Source organism: Chionomys nivalis, chromosome 26 (assembly GCF_950005125.1).
Source record: "Chionomys nivalis chromosome 26, mChiNiv1.1, whole genome shotgun sequence".
NCBI lineage: Eukaryota > Metazoa > Chordata > Mammalia > Rodentia > Cricetidae > Chionomys > Chionomys nivalis.
The window spans coordinates 1,393,973-1,410,010 of NC_080111.1; the positions used below are offsets into that span (position 1 = coordinate 1,393,973).

A 16,038-nucleotide genomic window follows, 5' to 3' on the forward strand; every position below is an offset into this window, starting at 1 on the left:
TCCCTCTTTTTTCCGTTTTGCTTTTGGAGACAGGGTCTCACGTAGCTCAGGCTATCCCCAAACTTGCTATGCAAACTAGCTCCTGGTCCTCCTGCCTCACTTCTCAATTACTAGAATGATAGCTATGCATTATCAGGCCTTTTAGAGCTACTCTCCCTCTTCCACGTGTGTGTGTGTGTGTGTGTGTGTGTGTGTGTGTGTGTATGTGTGTATGTGATATGCAATAAGTGAGCTGGGATGGTGGTGCACACCTTTAATCCCAGCACTCTGGAGGCAGAGGCAGGCAGATCTCTATGAATTCCAGACCAACCATGGATATGGATACACAGTGAGACCGTATCTCAAAAAGAAAGAAAGAGCAATAAGTGCTCTTAAACCACTGAGCCATCTCTCCATCCCTTTCACGCCCCCCCCAGGAATTTTCATTGAATAGAATTTGCCATTTTAGCCTCTCACTGTTGAGCTTATAGACGCCACCAGTTTTACATGGGTGCTGAGGATTTGAATTCAGATTTCTATGCTTGTAAAAACATCTTACCCATGGATCAATCTCCTTAAGCCCCCAGAGTTTGACTTTCTGACGATGATAACACTCAGTGCCACTCTCCAAAGCCTTCAGGTAGCAACACAAAATTGAAGTGGCTGAACCCCCTGGTCCCCAAATATGTCTGTGACTCTTCTAGAGGGCAGCAGTTAGTCAGAATGGCAGAAACCAGTTTGCATTTAAGTTGCAAGTATCTCACACAAATCAAGGAACAGAATGTTTAAAATGTCTTGATCTACTACATTCTCATTTTTTATTGGATTTAAAAAGAAAAAGGAAAACTGTTGCATTGGCTATAATCTCCTGACTGGCCTCATCATTATTCAAAGCCATGAATGCACAGTGTGGCAACTTAAAATGTCGGCAGAGATACAGCGATTTGATTAAGCATTGCATAAATCCAGGGTGCCGTGGAACATAGTTTGAAAACCCCCTTCCCCTGTCTTGGAGGGATTATCATTTAGTTTAATGATCTTACCTCTTAGGAAATGAAGGCAGCCTAAGCTATAGGTATAGACCAAGGTTTAAATGTCTTCGGGTCATCTCTTGGGATCTAAGGAAGAAAAGAAATAAAAGACCAAAATAATGTAACATGTATACTAGGATGCATATGCTATTATAACATTTGATCAGAGAAATTATGGCAAATCTTTCTTTCTTTCTCTTTCTTTCTTTCTTTCTTTCTTTCTTTCTTTCTTTCTTTCTTTCCCTCTCTCTCTCTCTCTCTCTCTCTCTCTCTCTCTCTCTCTCTCTCTCTCTCTCTCTCTCCTGTCCTGGAACTCTATATAGATCAGGTTGGCCTGAAACCTACAGAGATCCACCTGCCTCTGCCTCCTGAGTGCAGATTAAAGGATTAAAGGGATTAAACACAACCATCACCATACCTGGCTATATCAAATCTTAGGGTTTCAAAAACTTCTCATAAGAGAAGCAGGGTTTTTCTGGTTCCTGAGGAACTGGACCCTGGCATTCCTTTCAAATGATAACTTTTATCAGTATCATCCTCCACACAACCAAGCTAAAAGGCCAGCATCAAAGGATAACCTCTCTCTCTCTCTCTCTCTCTCTCTCTCTCTCTCTCTCTCTCTCTCTCTCTCTCTCTCTCTCTCTCTTCCTCTGTATGTGTGTGTGTGTGTGTGTTTGAGACAGGGTTTCTCTATTTAGCCCTGGCTGTCCTGAAACTCACTCTGTAGACCAGGTTAGCCTTGAACTCAGAAAGAGGCTTGCCTCTGCTTCTTGTGTGCTGGGATTAGTTTTTAAAAGACAGACAGACAGACAGGGTAGCACTGTTAGGTATGGGAAACTGAAGAAGAGGGTGTCCAGGTTGGAGCTAGTATAGCCCACTTATTATACCCTTTCTCAAAAGAAGAAAAGAAGAAGAGGAAGAAGAGGAAGAGGAAGAGGAAGAGGAAGAGGAAGAGGAAGAAGAAGAAGAAGAAGAAGAAGAAGAAGAAGAAGAAGAAGAAGAAGAAGAAGAAGAAGAAGAAGAAGAAGAAGTCAATGGATTGGTGTTGTAATCTCTCCTATCACACTAAGTAACAGGACACGTCCATGAGCCACCTGCCTTCCTTCCTCCCCAGGAACAAATCCTTGGATACGCCCGGGGAGGAGACATGAGAAGACAGCGAGAACACTCTTCCTCACTGTAATGGCGGCAGCCATGTCTGCAGCTTTAGGCACATTTGGGTGGTGTGTGCTCCCTTATCTGCACTCCCTTGTCTTCCTTTGTATCTGTCTCCTCTGAGTATTCATCCTCTAAGCTTTGACCTCAGGCTGCAAACACATTCGTTCCTCTCCTGTGCTCACGCTTTTGTGGGAGGCTGGGGCTGACCTTATTATCCATTTTACATTGTTTTAAATTTCTGGCAATGACGATCAAAGGTTTATGCAGCCTAAGCATGCGCTCTCTCTCTGAGCTACATTTCCGACCTACAAAGGTATTAAAAATAAAGATTTATCCAAGTAATGGAAAGCTGCAAAGACTTCCAAAAACATTTTATTTTTCTATTCATGTTGGGAATGTAGCTCATAGGTAAGGTTTTTGGCTTCAATCTTAGAACTGCAAAAAACAAACAAACAAAAATAGGCTTAATGGTGGCGCACACCTTTAATCCCAACACTGGGGATGCAGAGGCAGGCGAATCTCTGTGAGTTTGAGGCCAGACTGGTCTATAGAGGGAGTTCCAGGGCAGTCAGGGCTACACAGAAAAACCTTGTCTCAGGAAAAGGAAGGAAGGAAGAAAGGAAGGAAAGAAGGAAGGAAGGAAGGAAGGAAGGAAGGAAGGAAGGAAGGAAGGAAAGAAGAAAGGAAGGAAGGAAGATTGCTACAATTTTATCTTTCAGGATGTGTATACAAGTTCTAACTTCGTAGTGCCTGGGCTGGGCTAGACACACTAGACAAAAGTCCTCGGTCTAGTCTGAGGTAGATCCCTTCTTCTGGTAAAGACTCAATTTTCAAAACTCAATTCCCAGTTGGTTGTGGTGGCACCACCTGTGATCCAACACTTGGGAGGCAGAAGCAAGAGGGTCATCACAAGTTCGAAGCCAGCCTCCTCTACATGGTGAGTTCCTGGCCAGCTGGGACTTATAATGAGCACCTGGCAAGATGGCTTGGTGGATAGAGACTCTTGGCTGCCAAGCTTGAGAAGAACCTGAATTTGAACCCTAGGTGCATGGCGGAAGAGTAGGGTTCCTTTGCGTTGTCCTCTGACTTCCACCCACACCCAGGAATTAAAAAAAATTTTTAATTAAAAAAATTTTTTAAACCAGAATCGATCCAATAACAATAACAACAACAAAACAGTTTTTTACTTTCTCCAACCTTCTAGGCTGCCTTCTTGTTCTAGGGTAGAGATCAGTAGTCGGTCTACCCTCCTCCACTTGTCTGGAGTCTAACTGACTCCCTCTCCTCCCCTTGTCTGGGGTCAAACCCGCTCCCTACCCGCCTCCCCGTATCTAGGGTCTAACCTACTCCCTACCCTCCTCCTCTTGTCTAGGGTCTAATCTACTCTCTATTCTCCTCCCTGTATCTGGGGTCTAACCTACTCCCTACCCTCCTCCTCTTTCTGGGGTCTAACCTGTTCCCTTGCTTCTTGGGCTAAGAGTGCTTCCTTTCTTAGCCTGGGACTTAAATTGCCCCATGTTGATCTTGGCTGATAACTCTCCTTTGCCTCGTGCCTGGAGCCACACTCTCCTCTTCTAGTCTCTGGACTTGACTAGCTCTTGATAACTCTGCTCAAAGCAACACCTTCACTACAGAAGTCAAGGCCAAGTTCACGCACACTTCAAGTCCACCTCTTAGTTGCCATCCGGGGCCAGTCCCTTTTGTTTAGTGATCCGGCACCTTTGCTAGTTGCTGTCAATTAAGTTCATGGACAGTGTAGCCCAGGACTCATCATCACCATTGTTGTGTGAGGGATCAGCTCAGCAGGTCTGGCTATCCAAACCCACTTCTTCCAAAGAAAGGTTTTGTCCTCGCGGTTTCTTGGAGAGAGCTCCCAAGTCTTCGGCACACCCCACCCGATATTTCTGGAACAAGGTCAGCTATGAGAGTCATTGCTTGGGCTGGAGAAATGGCTCAGCGGTTAAGAGCACTGACTGCCCTTCCAGAGGACCCGGGTTCAATTCCCAGCACCCGCATGGCAGCTCACAACTGTCTGAAAATCCAGTTCCAGGGGATCTGACACCTTCGCACCAATGCACATAAAGATAAATAAATCATAAAAAAATAAAAAAATTAAAAAGTAAACTTAAAAAAATAAAAAGAGAGTCATTGCTTGTCTGTGTCTCTGACTTGGACTGATGAGACGGCTGGGACGGGGGGGGGGGATAAAGGATGGCTGCTATGAACATGCACATACGTACATAAACGTGGAAAAAAATCTGCATGGGGGCCGGGTGGAGGCAGAGGCAGGCGGATCTCTGTGAGTTCGAGACCAGCCTGGTCTACAAGAGCTAGTTCCAGGACAGGCTCCAAAACCACAGAGAAACCCTGTCTCGAAAAACCAAAAAAAAAAAAAAAAAAAAAAAAAAAAAAACCAAAAAAAAAAAAATCTGCACTGGGAAGTGAGGCAAGAGAATCTGATAGACAGCGAGGTCTGAAAGGCCTTGTATGAAGGCTGCTAAATCAGCATGTGAGAGAAACAAATCAGCTGAGAGGAGGGCTGGACCCACACAGACCCAGGCTGCAGTAAATCTACCCACTTGTGCAGCTACAGAGGCACTTCTGACGTCCCGAGGTGATCTACGGTGCACTATACTACTGCAACTCAGCGCTCCGGGTGGAGATTTAAGATGTTGGTGAGACGTTTAATACATAGGTAAGTTGTATGTAGAATTACACATAATAGGGCATGTGCCTATAGTATATTAGTACATTTTTAATATATTCCTGTGGCAATGCATTATGGTAAAATATATTTCTTAAATTCTAAGAGACTGGGATTATTGCAGGAGCTCACACCCAGAGTTAATAATACTTCTTGAAGTCACCTGATTTAAGACCTTATTATGGACTCAGCCTGTTTGTTTCACCCACTTCTCAGAGAACAGCATAACAGTTAACCTTGCCTTGAATTTTTCCACATAGTCAACTTTTACATTCAAAGCTAATGCACAGCTGTAATCTTAAATTATGTACTCTTCCATGCTCCTGACTCAGAACAATGCCTGCGTGTTCTGTGCCGAAAGCAGCAGGTACAGAAGTCGAAAATGATTTTCTAAAGGGCCTAGCCACCATAAACGTTGAACACAACGCTCATGGATATCGGTTGATAAATAACGATGTTTGTTATTTGGTCGGTTGGGGTCATCTGGGGTCAACGACTTAATGTCTTGTGAAAACTCAGTTAGAGGTGTCTGTAAAAGATCTTTCATTCCTTCCCTCAAATGATACTTTCTGGGCTGTTCAATAAAAGAGAGATCAAAGCCCTTTGTTAGAGATGGACATACAAGCACACAGGACACACAGACATTCAGTCCTTTACCTGCTAAGCCATCTCACCAGCCCCTCACGTGACTTTCCCCACTGAATGGCTTTATTTCACACGTGATGCTGATGCTGACGTAAGCTGTGGGGGAGACGATCAGCAGAGCACAGGAGGACAGGTGAACTTTCTGAGTTAGGACAGCTACCCCATCCAGACAACACACTTCAGGGTCATTTCAGTAAGATCAAAGCCAGCAAGAACTGACGAGAACCTCTGCACTCAGTGTGTGGCCTCCGGTGTGGACCACATCAGCGGCTATATCTCAGGGTAACGTACTTTTCTTTTTTCTCTGAGACAGGGTCAAGCCCAGGTTTGCTTCCAACTCTTATGGCTGAGGATGACCTTGACTTTCTGATTCTACTGCCAGTAGGACAGCTTTTAGATTGGAAAAAAAAATCTATTCTATGACAGTATTAGAGGGTTGGATGCCAGCCCGATGGAGAGAGCACACTGAACACGCGTGAAGACCTGCAGCCCATTGCCGGCACTGCAGAAACATGCCACACCATCGCCACCGTGACCACCAGAACAGTGCCGGGGAAGACGGTTTCGTAGAAGAGTTCAGAAGTTGTCTTCTGTCACCAGGAACTGCAGGGAACAAAGCCAGTCCCTGCATCCTGGATATCCGTGATTAAAGCAGAACCACTTTTACAAGCTACATGCCCAACCTCTTCCAAGATGGCATAAGGGGTGGGAGAAGAATGTGGTGAGGAATGAGTCTGTGCATACATGAGTCTGTGTGCATACATGAGTCTGTGCATACATGAGTCTGTGTGCATACATGAACCTGTGCATACATGAGTCTGTGCATACATGAACCTGTGTGCATACATCAGTCTGTGTGCATGCATGAGTCTGTGCATACACGAGTCTGCATACATGAGTCTGTGCGTACATGAGTCTGTGCACACATGAGTCTGTGCGTACATGAGTCTGTGCACACATGAGTCTGTGTGCATACATGAGTCTGTGCACACATGAGTCTGTGCACACGAGTCTGTGTGCATATATGAGTCTGTGCATACACGAGTCTGTGCATACATGTGTCTGTGAATACACGAATCTGTGCATACATGAGTCTGTGCATACATGAGTCTGTGTGCATACATGAGTCTGTGTGCATACATAAATCTGTGTGCATACATGAATCTGTATGCATACATGCATTTGAGTACAAACATGAGCCTGTGTGCATACATGAGTCCATTCATGTCTCAGGTGAGTAGCTTCAGTACTGGGGAGGCTCTACCCTGAGAAGTCTGTACAGAGTCATGCAGTCTGTTTTGTTTTCCTGGCTTGACGAATCCATATGACTGAGACTAAGGCCCTGCTGATTATCTGTGGCTAAGATTGTAGGTGAACACACAGGAGGCTGCATGTTTCTACTTGTTGCGGTATATGCGCCCCAGGAAATGGAATGCAGTCCTGCAGGACTGGCAGTGCCAACTCCTCTAGTGCAGAGAAGTCTGAGCTGGGTATAGTCTGAGGGCCCAGCACCCTTCACCTTGAGCCACTGGCATAGGTAGATAGGGATTGTGGAGGACGTTATGTTCTTACCCGTCTCTTCTCTGCCATCTGCGAAGAGGGGGCTCCCTTTAGTGAACTAAGCAGGCAACCCCTTTACTGTTACTGAGTCTGGGCATCGTGAGAGAAAAGCAGGCAGAGAACAAGAGATACGGAGATGGCAAGAGAGAAAGTATTGAAGAGGAAGGGGACTCAGTGCCTGGAGAGCCCCCCAGGGTTTGCAGGGGAAGAGTGAGCCTTCTCCTCAGTCTCCCAGCAGGCCTGGCTGTTTGGAATGGAGAACTAATCTAAGGAAAAGACTTCCCGGGTCTGCCCGGTCTGCAGTGCTTGGGCGGCTCCTCCATGAGTCAGCAAGACCAAGGCTGCTCTTCAGAACGTGGCATGAACTAAAGCCCTGTTTGCAATCTTGTCTCTAGGCTGGGCTGTTGATTTTAGCTTCTTGGAAATGGAAACAACTTGTTAACTGACCTTTCTTGTGTTTCCACTGTGCCACCCCATAGAGCTCATCTTTTCTTCCTTTCTTTTTTATTTTTCCTCCCCCCACTCCATGCTGGGGATGGAGTTTAGGGCTTTGTGAGTCTGGGCAAGCCCACCCCTCACCCAGAACCCTCATACAGGTCACAACGTTGTAGCTTTTTAATTATTATCCTCTATTGATAATGTGTCCCAAGTTTTTGTTTTTGTTTTTCCGAGACAGGATTTCCCTACGTAGCCTTGGCTGTCCTAGAACTGGCTCTGTAGACCAGGCTATCCTGGAACCCATAGAGATCTGCCTGCCTCTGCCTCCCAAGTGCTGGGATTAAAGACTGAGCCACCTCTGCCCTGAGGTTCCCAAGTTTTTATTTTCTTTTTTTTCTTTTCTTTTCTTTTCTTTTCTTTTCTTTTCTTTTCTTTTCTTTCTCCTCCTCCTCCTCCTCCTCCTCCTCCTCCTCCTCCTCCTCCTCCTCCTCCTCCTCCTCTTCTTCTTCTTCTTCTTCCTTTCTTCTTTCTTCTTCCTCTTTTTGGTTTCTCTGTAACTTTGGGGGCCTGTCCTGGGACTTGCTCTGTAGACCAGGCTGGCCTCAAACTCACAGAGATCTCCCTGCCTCTGCCTCCCAAGCATTGATAATAAAGGTGTGCACCGCTACACCAGGCTTATTTTGAATCTATCTTATCTCCAAATTCCTCAAGCTAGAAATTTTCTTCCTCTAATTTATAAGGGTATGAAATCCTTTCTGTCTGTCTGAAAAATTTAACAACTTTTCTTTTTAAAATCTTTAGTTAAAGCTGGCAAGATGGTTTAGCAGGTCAGTCCCCGGAACCTACAGAGAGATTCACCTCCTGAGAGTTGTCCTCCGACCGCCACACAATCACCAAGGCATGAGAGTGTTTGTGCTTGTGTGTGTGTGTGCGCGCGCACACACACACACACACACACTCACACGGAGGGGGAGAATGTTAATTTAAAAACTCATTTTAAAACTTTTAAAGATTTTTGTTTTAAATCTTGTTTCTAAGTAGTACTAATTTGAAACTTTATGTCTATTTCATTTTATATATCTAGGGGATTTTTTCTTCTTGTGGAATTGTAAATGATTACACAAAACACATTTTTCTTTCTCTCACCCTCCCGTTGGGCCAGGTCACTCAGAACTGCTGAGAACAGAATCATTGACATTGTTTTTCACCAGAGGTTAATTCCAAGAGAGGCCCCAAACCCAAATGCTCAAACAAAGTTCTGTGTAGGGCTGGGGCGAAGGCTTATTGGGTAAAGGTTCGCTCAGCCAAGGCCTGAGACCCAAGTTCGATCCCTGGTACCCACATGGTGACAGAAGACCGACTTCCAGCACATTTTCCTGACTCCCGTCCTGCACACGCAAAATAAGCAAGTGGCAAAACACAAGCAAGAGCCTTGAAAAACGAATCTATGTATTCCATAAAAGCTTACTCAATGGGATTTTTGTTGTGTTTTGGTAACAAAACGTCTATTTTAACCATAAAAATGTGGCTTTTTTTTTGTAAGTTACTGTTTGTTCTGGCCTCAGCAGGTCAGCTTGGTTTAATGTGGAGGTGTTATTTCAGCCTCCTAGGAGAGGCATGTTTAGAAGGTCATTAACAGTTACGGGTATTTAGGGGAGAACTTAACTCTAGTGCTTATGAACAACTTGTATTTACACAGTATTTTTATGTGTATTATTTCATTTAATTCCAAGGGGAAAGTACTGAGCATTTTAACCATCGTTGCTGTTTTAGAAAAAGATCCAGGTGTAAGCTGTTGTTTCTCTAATGGCGAGGAGGAAGTAACTAAAGGAGGATGGCCTGAACTTCCCAAGGCTTGTGTTCTAGTACACCGACCTTCTCACTCTCTTAGTCATCAGAACAAGCTGTATTTTTCTTATTTCACAATTCAAAGGCTAAATAAGAAACCCTCTAGTGTGTATGTTCTATGTGCACGAGTGCAGGTGCCCACAGAAACCAGGAGAAAGTGTCGGGTCTCTTGGACCTGGCATTACAGGCAGTCGTGAGTTGCCTGATGCGGCTTCTTGGAAGTGCAAGCACTCTTAACCTCCGAGTCACCTCAGCCTTCATTTCTCTCTTCTTTCCTTTTTTCTTTTTTTGATACAGGGTCTTGCTATGTAGCTCTGGCTAGCCTGGAACTCACTCGGTACACTAGGCTGGGCTTGAAGTTGAAATAATCCTCCTGTCCATGCCTTCTGAGTGAAAACAAAAATTATTTATTTTAGGGCTGGTTATAACATTGTGTGTTGATGTGGTTCATTATATATTATATACCCCCTTGACTTTTTTTCCCCTCTTCTTTCTGTGCTGGGGACTAAGCCCAAGGCGTTGCGTATGCTAGGCAGATGCTATTATCAAACTACACCCCCAGTTTTAGAACAGCATCCATATTTCAACTGTGGCCAACAGCACAGCATGGTGGCACAAGCCTGTAATTCCAGCACTTGGAAGGTAGAGGCAGGAGGATCAGGAATTCCATGGTATCCTGGACCCCATGACAAATGCGAGGTCAGACTAGGCTGCGTGAGACTTTTACATGGGCAACAACTGGTGTCCACGAGGACATTTTGACAAGGTCTCAACAAGGAATCCTCAGACCTGGCAGAAAGTTGTGCCTCAGAGCCTAGCCACCTTTTCCTGAATAGTGAGTAAGCTAAATGGTTGACTTCTCCCCACTGTAGGCTTTGCCAAACAACCAGAGTGCTAAAAAACGGTCTAGATCTGTGGAGATGGAGGAGCCCATTTTCCAGGAGACGGGCTGTCAGAAGACGGGAGAACAGGACCCTCAGCGAGCAGGGCAGTTTCTGAAGAGTTCTTTATTACATGTGTTTAGTTTTCATGCTCTGCTTCCGTTCCAGAAAAAGGAAGCTGATTTTTATAAAATGGGACCAAGAATACTGCTTTGAAGGTCGCATGTGCCCAAGCTTTGGGGTGAGAGACAAGGCGAACTTGCGGTGACCACGAGACGAGAAAGATCAGAACAGAACACGGGCGTCGGCGCCGGGGTCAGGTACCTGCCTCTGCCCACAGAGGAGACACTGGGGTCGGAGGCAGATGACTAGCATTGTAGCTGCATTCAGGAGAGTGGGGTGAATGAATGAACCCCTGCTGGCGACTCTCCTGCCTCAGCTGCTGAGATGACAAATGCGCCACCACGTTCGATTGCGTGAATCACTTACTGAGCACTGTATAGCTCAATCAACTAGACACAGGCGAGGTCACGATTTATGCAAGAAGCCAAAGGCTCAGGAAGCAGAACTGAGCTTGTGGGGACGGAACGCCAGCCTACCATGTCTGTGAACCGATCCGCACAGGCCATGCGCACCCGCTCCGGCGTTGCTGGGCTCTGCACTGTGAAGTCCTCTGCGAGGTCTCGTTCTCTTCGCACCGCAGCCACCGCATCGGCAATGGCGAAGAACACAGATGACCCCAGGAACATCCCAGACTCCCCCAGGCCCTGAAAGAAAACACATTTGTCTGTTTTATTGATTTTGATTTTTGTTTGTTGTTTGTTTTCGGACAGGGTCTCACTCTGTGGCTCTGATTGGCCCCAAACCCACTCTGTAGACCAGGTGGAACTCACAGAAAGCACCGGTTGTTGCAACACGTTTGTTTTAAAGGTTTCTCTAGCAGACGACAAGCTACTTTGGGGACAGAATTGTTCAGCATATGTACTCAATCCCCAGCATACAGTTTCCTATAATTAATTTCTCAAACATCTCAAAGGTTTATTGTTCAGCTTGCCAAGCAAGTGAAGCTCCTAGAGTTCTTAAAAAACAAAACAAAACAAAAAAAACTGAATTTTCTGGATCTTTAATTCTCTCTGAGTTAAGTATTTGTTCTAAGGGAAAGGAATGCATGTGTGTTAACATGCATGTGCATGCACAAGGTGTCCATGTATTTCTGTGTGGACAGAGAAGGGCACCCTGATTAGAACAGTCGATGGTTTGAACTCGCCAACTTCATGAGCAGAGGAAAGAACTCATCATGAATCCAGGGTTAAGTTTGGTTTCTGAGACAAAGGCATTGCTATGGAACTCAGGCTGTGAAGTGTGCTATGGAGTGGACCAGGCTGGCTACGAACATCCAACCCAAATATCTTCCTGCCTTTATCTCCTGAGTGTTAAAGTTATAGGACTATATCACCACGCCCCTCTTGGTCCTTGTTTTTTTCCGGAGGAATCTTGCTCTGGAGCCTAGGCAGGTGTTGAGTTCATGATCCTCATTCCCTGCCTGGGAACTCTCAACCTGAAGTTGTTCTCTGGAGCCTCTGGGCTGCCTTTGACCCTTCCCCTGCAGATGCCTTCCAGCCCAGCAAGAGTCTGAAGGCCCTGTCCATGCTCCTCCCTCTGGATCTGTGATGGCCTCACCAACCCAGAGGAGATTGGCGGGGATTCAGTTTGGAAACGGATGAAATTTTTGCAGTTGTTTTTCTTGCTTCCAAAAAGAAAATCAATTTACTCCTGAATGAACAAGAAGAAATTACAAAATAAGATCGTGCCTGCTCCTAGGTGTGGTGGAGGAGAAGGTTTATTGTAGATAAAGGAGAGTCCAGAGCGAACGTGACCAGACTGAACTAGGCCCTGTAAGGAGAAGAGGGAGGGGAAAAGGTAGGGTTAGAAGACCAGGGGACCTGGAGGGTAAAGGGAAGACCAAAAGGCCAGGTAACCAAAACGATTGAGTTATATAGGAAAGGCAGCTGGAGGAAGGGCAGCCCAGACCCTGGGCTGGAGAAGTTTAGGGTGGTATATGCCAACCATATACCTCAGCATGTGGGGACTGAGGGGTGCTGGGAGAACCTGGCAGCCAGGTCCACCTGTTAAATGTTAAATGTTAAATAAGCACCCCAGTTAGCCATTTGTCTGGAGTTGGGTAACAACTCCTACCTAGAAGGTTCCCAAAAGATTTTAAGGACGACGTCACGTCTCACACCTCGGCGACATTTCCGTCTGAGGTTTGTGATCTGCGCAGAGTGACACAAACAAAGCTGAAGTTTAATTCTCTGTCCCTTCCCTTTAGTCACTAATAAAGGCTGGCTGGTGTCTTCGCTTCCTGATACGACTGACATTGAAAGCCACACGATTCTTGGGTGTGGAGGCTGCCTCGCACGCTGAAAAAGCCATTTAGCCAGCTCTGAGCCTTGCTGTAAAATCCTTCGATTCCTTTCGACCAGAAATGCATCTAGATGTTATCAGTCTCCCCCTGCACAGGCCTGTCTGTCTCAGGGCAGGGGTAGGACGTTCTCACCGCAATTGGGACCAGCTGTTCTGAAGTCTAGGTTTGCTTCTGGATTTGACTGAGGACCCCCAAGTCCCGAGGTGGGCAGTTTAGCTAAGAGTAAAGAAGGAGGGTGGGCCGGGGTAGGAACAGTATCTTCAGGTCCCTGAGGTCTAAGGTTTCCATGGTATCATGTCTTCAATCTCATCCATTCTTTTTGTTTTGTTTCTTTGTTGAGACAGGGCTACCATGTGCTGGACCTCTCTATATAACCCGAGGGGACCTTAAACTGCCCTCTGTTGGGATAACTGGTTTAAGTCACCACACCCATCTCAATAGTACATTCTTCTTCCACCCCTTTTAAGGGTGTATGCATGTGGGTGTGTGTGCACACGTCTAGTTATCAGAATTCAGCCATGCAAAGTTCAGAAAGCCCCCTTTGTCAGCCCTAATTAATGTGGCCAATCAAAACACACCAACCCATCCTAACGTGGGGTTCCTATTTTCCCTTTATAAAACGCCAGTTGCCTGTGGGCCACATCTGTCTCCTTTCTTCTAGAGACAATCCTTCCTTCATCCTCTGGGCAAATATCCTACCCTCTTGCTTGTAGTCAGACTTTTTCTTTGGGCCTCCAGCTCACAAGTAATGACATGGAGACTCGTTATTATTAATTATGAAAGCTTGACTTTAGCCTAGGCTTGTCTCAACCAGCTCTTGTAACTTAAATTAACATGTATTATTTTTTATCTATGTTCTGCCATGTGCCACCCACCCTGCTTCCTCCATGTCCCCTGTGTCTCTTGCAAGCCTTGATTATCCTCTCCTACTTCCTGTCTCTTCCCAGAAGTCACACCTCTACCTCCTGCCTAGTTATTGGCTATTCTACCTTTTATAAAACAAATCAATATAGCTTTTTAAAAATTAAATCAAGCAACATAGTGAACAAATATCCCACAACACTTGCTCTCTTCCCCTTCTCCCTCATCCTCTGTCTCCTGTCTCTTATTCCCTGCCCTCTGTCCCTCTGGGGCAAATGAATCCCCTCTGTGTTGGGAACTTGGTCTTTCTTTGGGTGTCCTGTGCCAACTTCTGGCCTTTCACAAAAGATATCCCCAAGTTACCATTCTTGGAAATGCCCCCGACCTCCTTTGAGGCTGAAACTCTCACTGGTCTGGAACTCACCAATTAGGCTAGACCAACTGACCAGAGAGTCCCAGAAGTTGTCTTGTCTCTGTCTTCCCAGCGCTGGGGTTATAAGAGTACACCATCACACCCATAATTTTTATGTGGGTTCTGGGGATAGAATCCATGTTCTTGTGTTATCAAGGCAAGGGCTTTACTGTTGGAGCTGGAATCTTTCCTCCAGACTGCAATATTATATTCTCATTCTGAGATGAGAGTTGAGCATGGTGGCCCACACTGGTCATCTCTTGGGAGGTGGAATTTGGAGGATCAAGAGTTCAAGGTTATCCTTGCCTATGTGGTGAGTTTGAGGTCATTCTGGTCTCCTATAATCCATCTCAAAAACTCAAGAAAGAAATAGACATCTGGGTAGTAGGAACGCATGCCTTCGGTCTCCTAAAATCATCTCAAAAAACCGAGAAAGAAATAGACAGCTGGGTAGTAGTGGCGCACGCCTTTAATCTCAACACTTGGGAGGCAGAGGCAGGTGGATCTCTGAGTTCAAGGTCAGCCTGGTCTAAAGCGTGAGCTCCAAGACAACCAGGACTACACAGAGAAACCCTGTCTCAAAAAACCAAAAAGGCCCCCCAAACCCAAAACAACAACAAAAAAAGAAAGGAAAAGAAAAAGTAAAGGAAGGAAGGAAGGAAGAAAGAAAAGAAAAATAAGTAGGCAAAGTTTTTAAATAAAAATGTTATGCTCCCAAGAAGTGCAAGCTTATACACACACACACACACACACACACACATGTATGTATGTAAATATGTATATGCGTGTGTGTGTGTCTGTGTATGCAATAAAACCTAGGCCCAAGATTGCTCCAGGAGACTCATTTCTCTTTCTTAGACCTCAGTTTTTTTCTAGGTGACTGGTCTCCAAGGGTCCCTGTCCAGATAACCATGGGCGTCCAGTTTTTGTTTTGTCTGGTGGCCTCTGCTGGCCACGTTCCCTGAGCTGCTGGGGTGTGGAGGGTCAAGTGTATGCGCTCACCTTAGACGAGTAGATGGTTAGCGGAGTCTCAGAGTTTGGCAACAAGGACACGTTGAATTGCTGAGGGACATCAGTGACACTCGGAATTTTGTACTCCTCTGGGGTCCGAGAGTACAAGACCCCTTCTGGAGAATAGAGCAGCTCTTCCGTGGTATAAAGGCCCATTCCTTGAATAAATGCGCCTTCTATCTAAAGGGGAGAATGGTGAATTTTAGTCTGGTGGCAACATATCCTTGTGAGAAGCTCCTTATTTTCCCTTTAACCACTCTTAGGAAGGGGTTTCCTCCCAGGTGGGCCAGCGCCTACCTGCCCGACATCAATGGCTGGATTCAGGCTGCAACAGGCATCCATGACAATGTCTGTTCTGATTTTCTGTGACAAACAGAAATTACCTCATTATAAAAACTGAATTAAAATTAAACTATTTTAAGGGGTGAAGAATATAGTTCCATATTGGCATGTTTGTTTAGTGTGCACAAGGCCTGAGGCTTGATCCCTAGTATGCATCTCTCTCTCTCTCCCCCCCCACATGCACGCATGTATGCACGCACAAACGCACACATGCACACACACACACACACACAAATACTGTCTTTAGGTTAGCTCGGAGCATAAAGGCATTTGCTGCCCCAGTTGGTGACCTTGAGTTCAAACCCTGGACCCATATAGTGGAAGGAGAGACCTGAATTCTGAAACTTCTCCTCTAACCTCCACGTGTGTGCTATGGCAAACATGTGAACTCCCTTTCAATAAACAGACAAACAAAAAAGGAAATTTCAATGAGCTTCTTGCTAATCTAGAACCACTGCCCTTAGCCTTATCGGCGTTAGAAGCAGAAAGACGTCTGGCAAACTTCACATGTGGTTGCCAGGCCTGGCAATGACCTGGAAGGTCTGCATGTATTGTTTTGGCTCCTGCTAAGCGACTCCAAAGTCCAGGGCATGTTGGTGTATGTGAGTGAATCACCCGGTAAATCATTGAGCCTGCTTGGCCACCCTGCTTCGCCACCTTGCCCTACCTGACTTCATTGCTCTAGTAAAATTCATGAGCATATCTAGTCCTTGAAAGGGTTGGATGTGGGCAGCATTTTACTG

At 45.6% G+C, this 16,038-nt stretch overlaps 1 protein-coding gene across 2 annotated transcripts in view; it reads right to left on the reverse strand.

The window, feature by feature from the left end:
* Positions 1–1,043: 1,043 nt before the first annotated feature.
* Positions 1,044–16,038, reverse strand: part of LOC130866959 (aldehyde oxidase 2) — a 73,923-nt gene continuing 58,928 nt past the window's right edge. For both annotated transcript variants that reach the window (XM_057758627.1, XM_057758626.1), the window contains exons 32-35: positions 15,251–15,316; positions 14,945–15,133; positions 10,844–11,011; positions 1,044–1,097 (exon numbers count right to left, since the gene is read on the reverse strand). In XM_057758627.1, coding sequence (XP_057614610.1) covers positions 1,044–1,097; positions 10,844–11,011; positions 14,945–15,133; positions 15,251–15,316 — 477 coding nt within the window. The remainder of the gene's footprint in view (positions 1,098–10,843; positions 11,012–14,944; positions 15,134–15,250; positions 15,317–16,038) is intronic.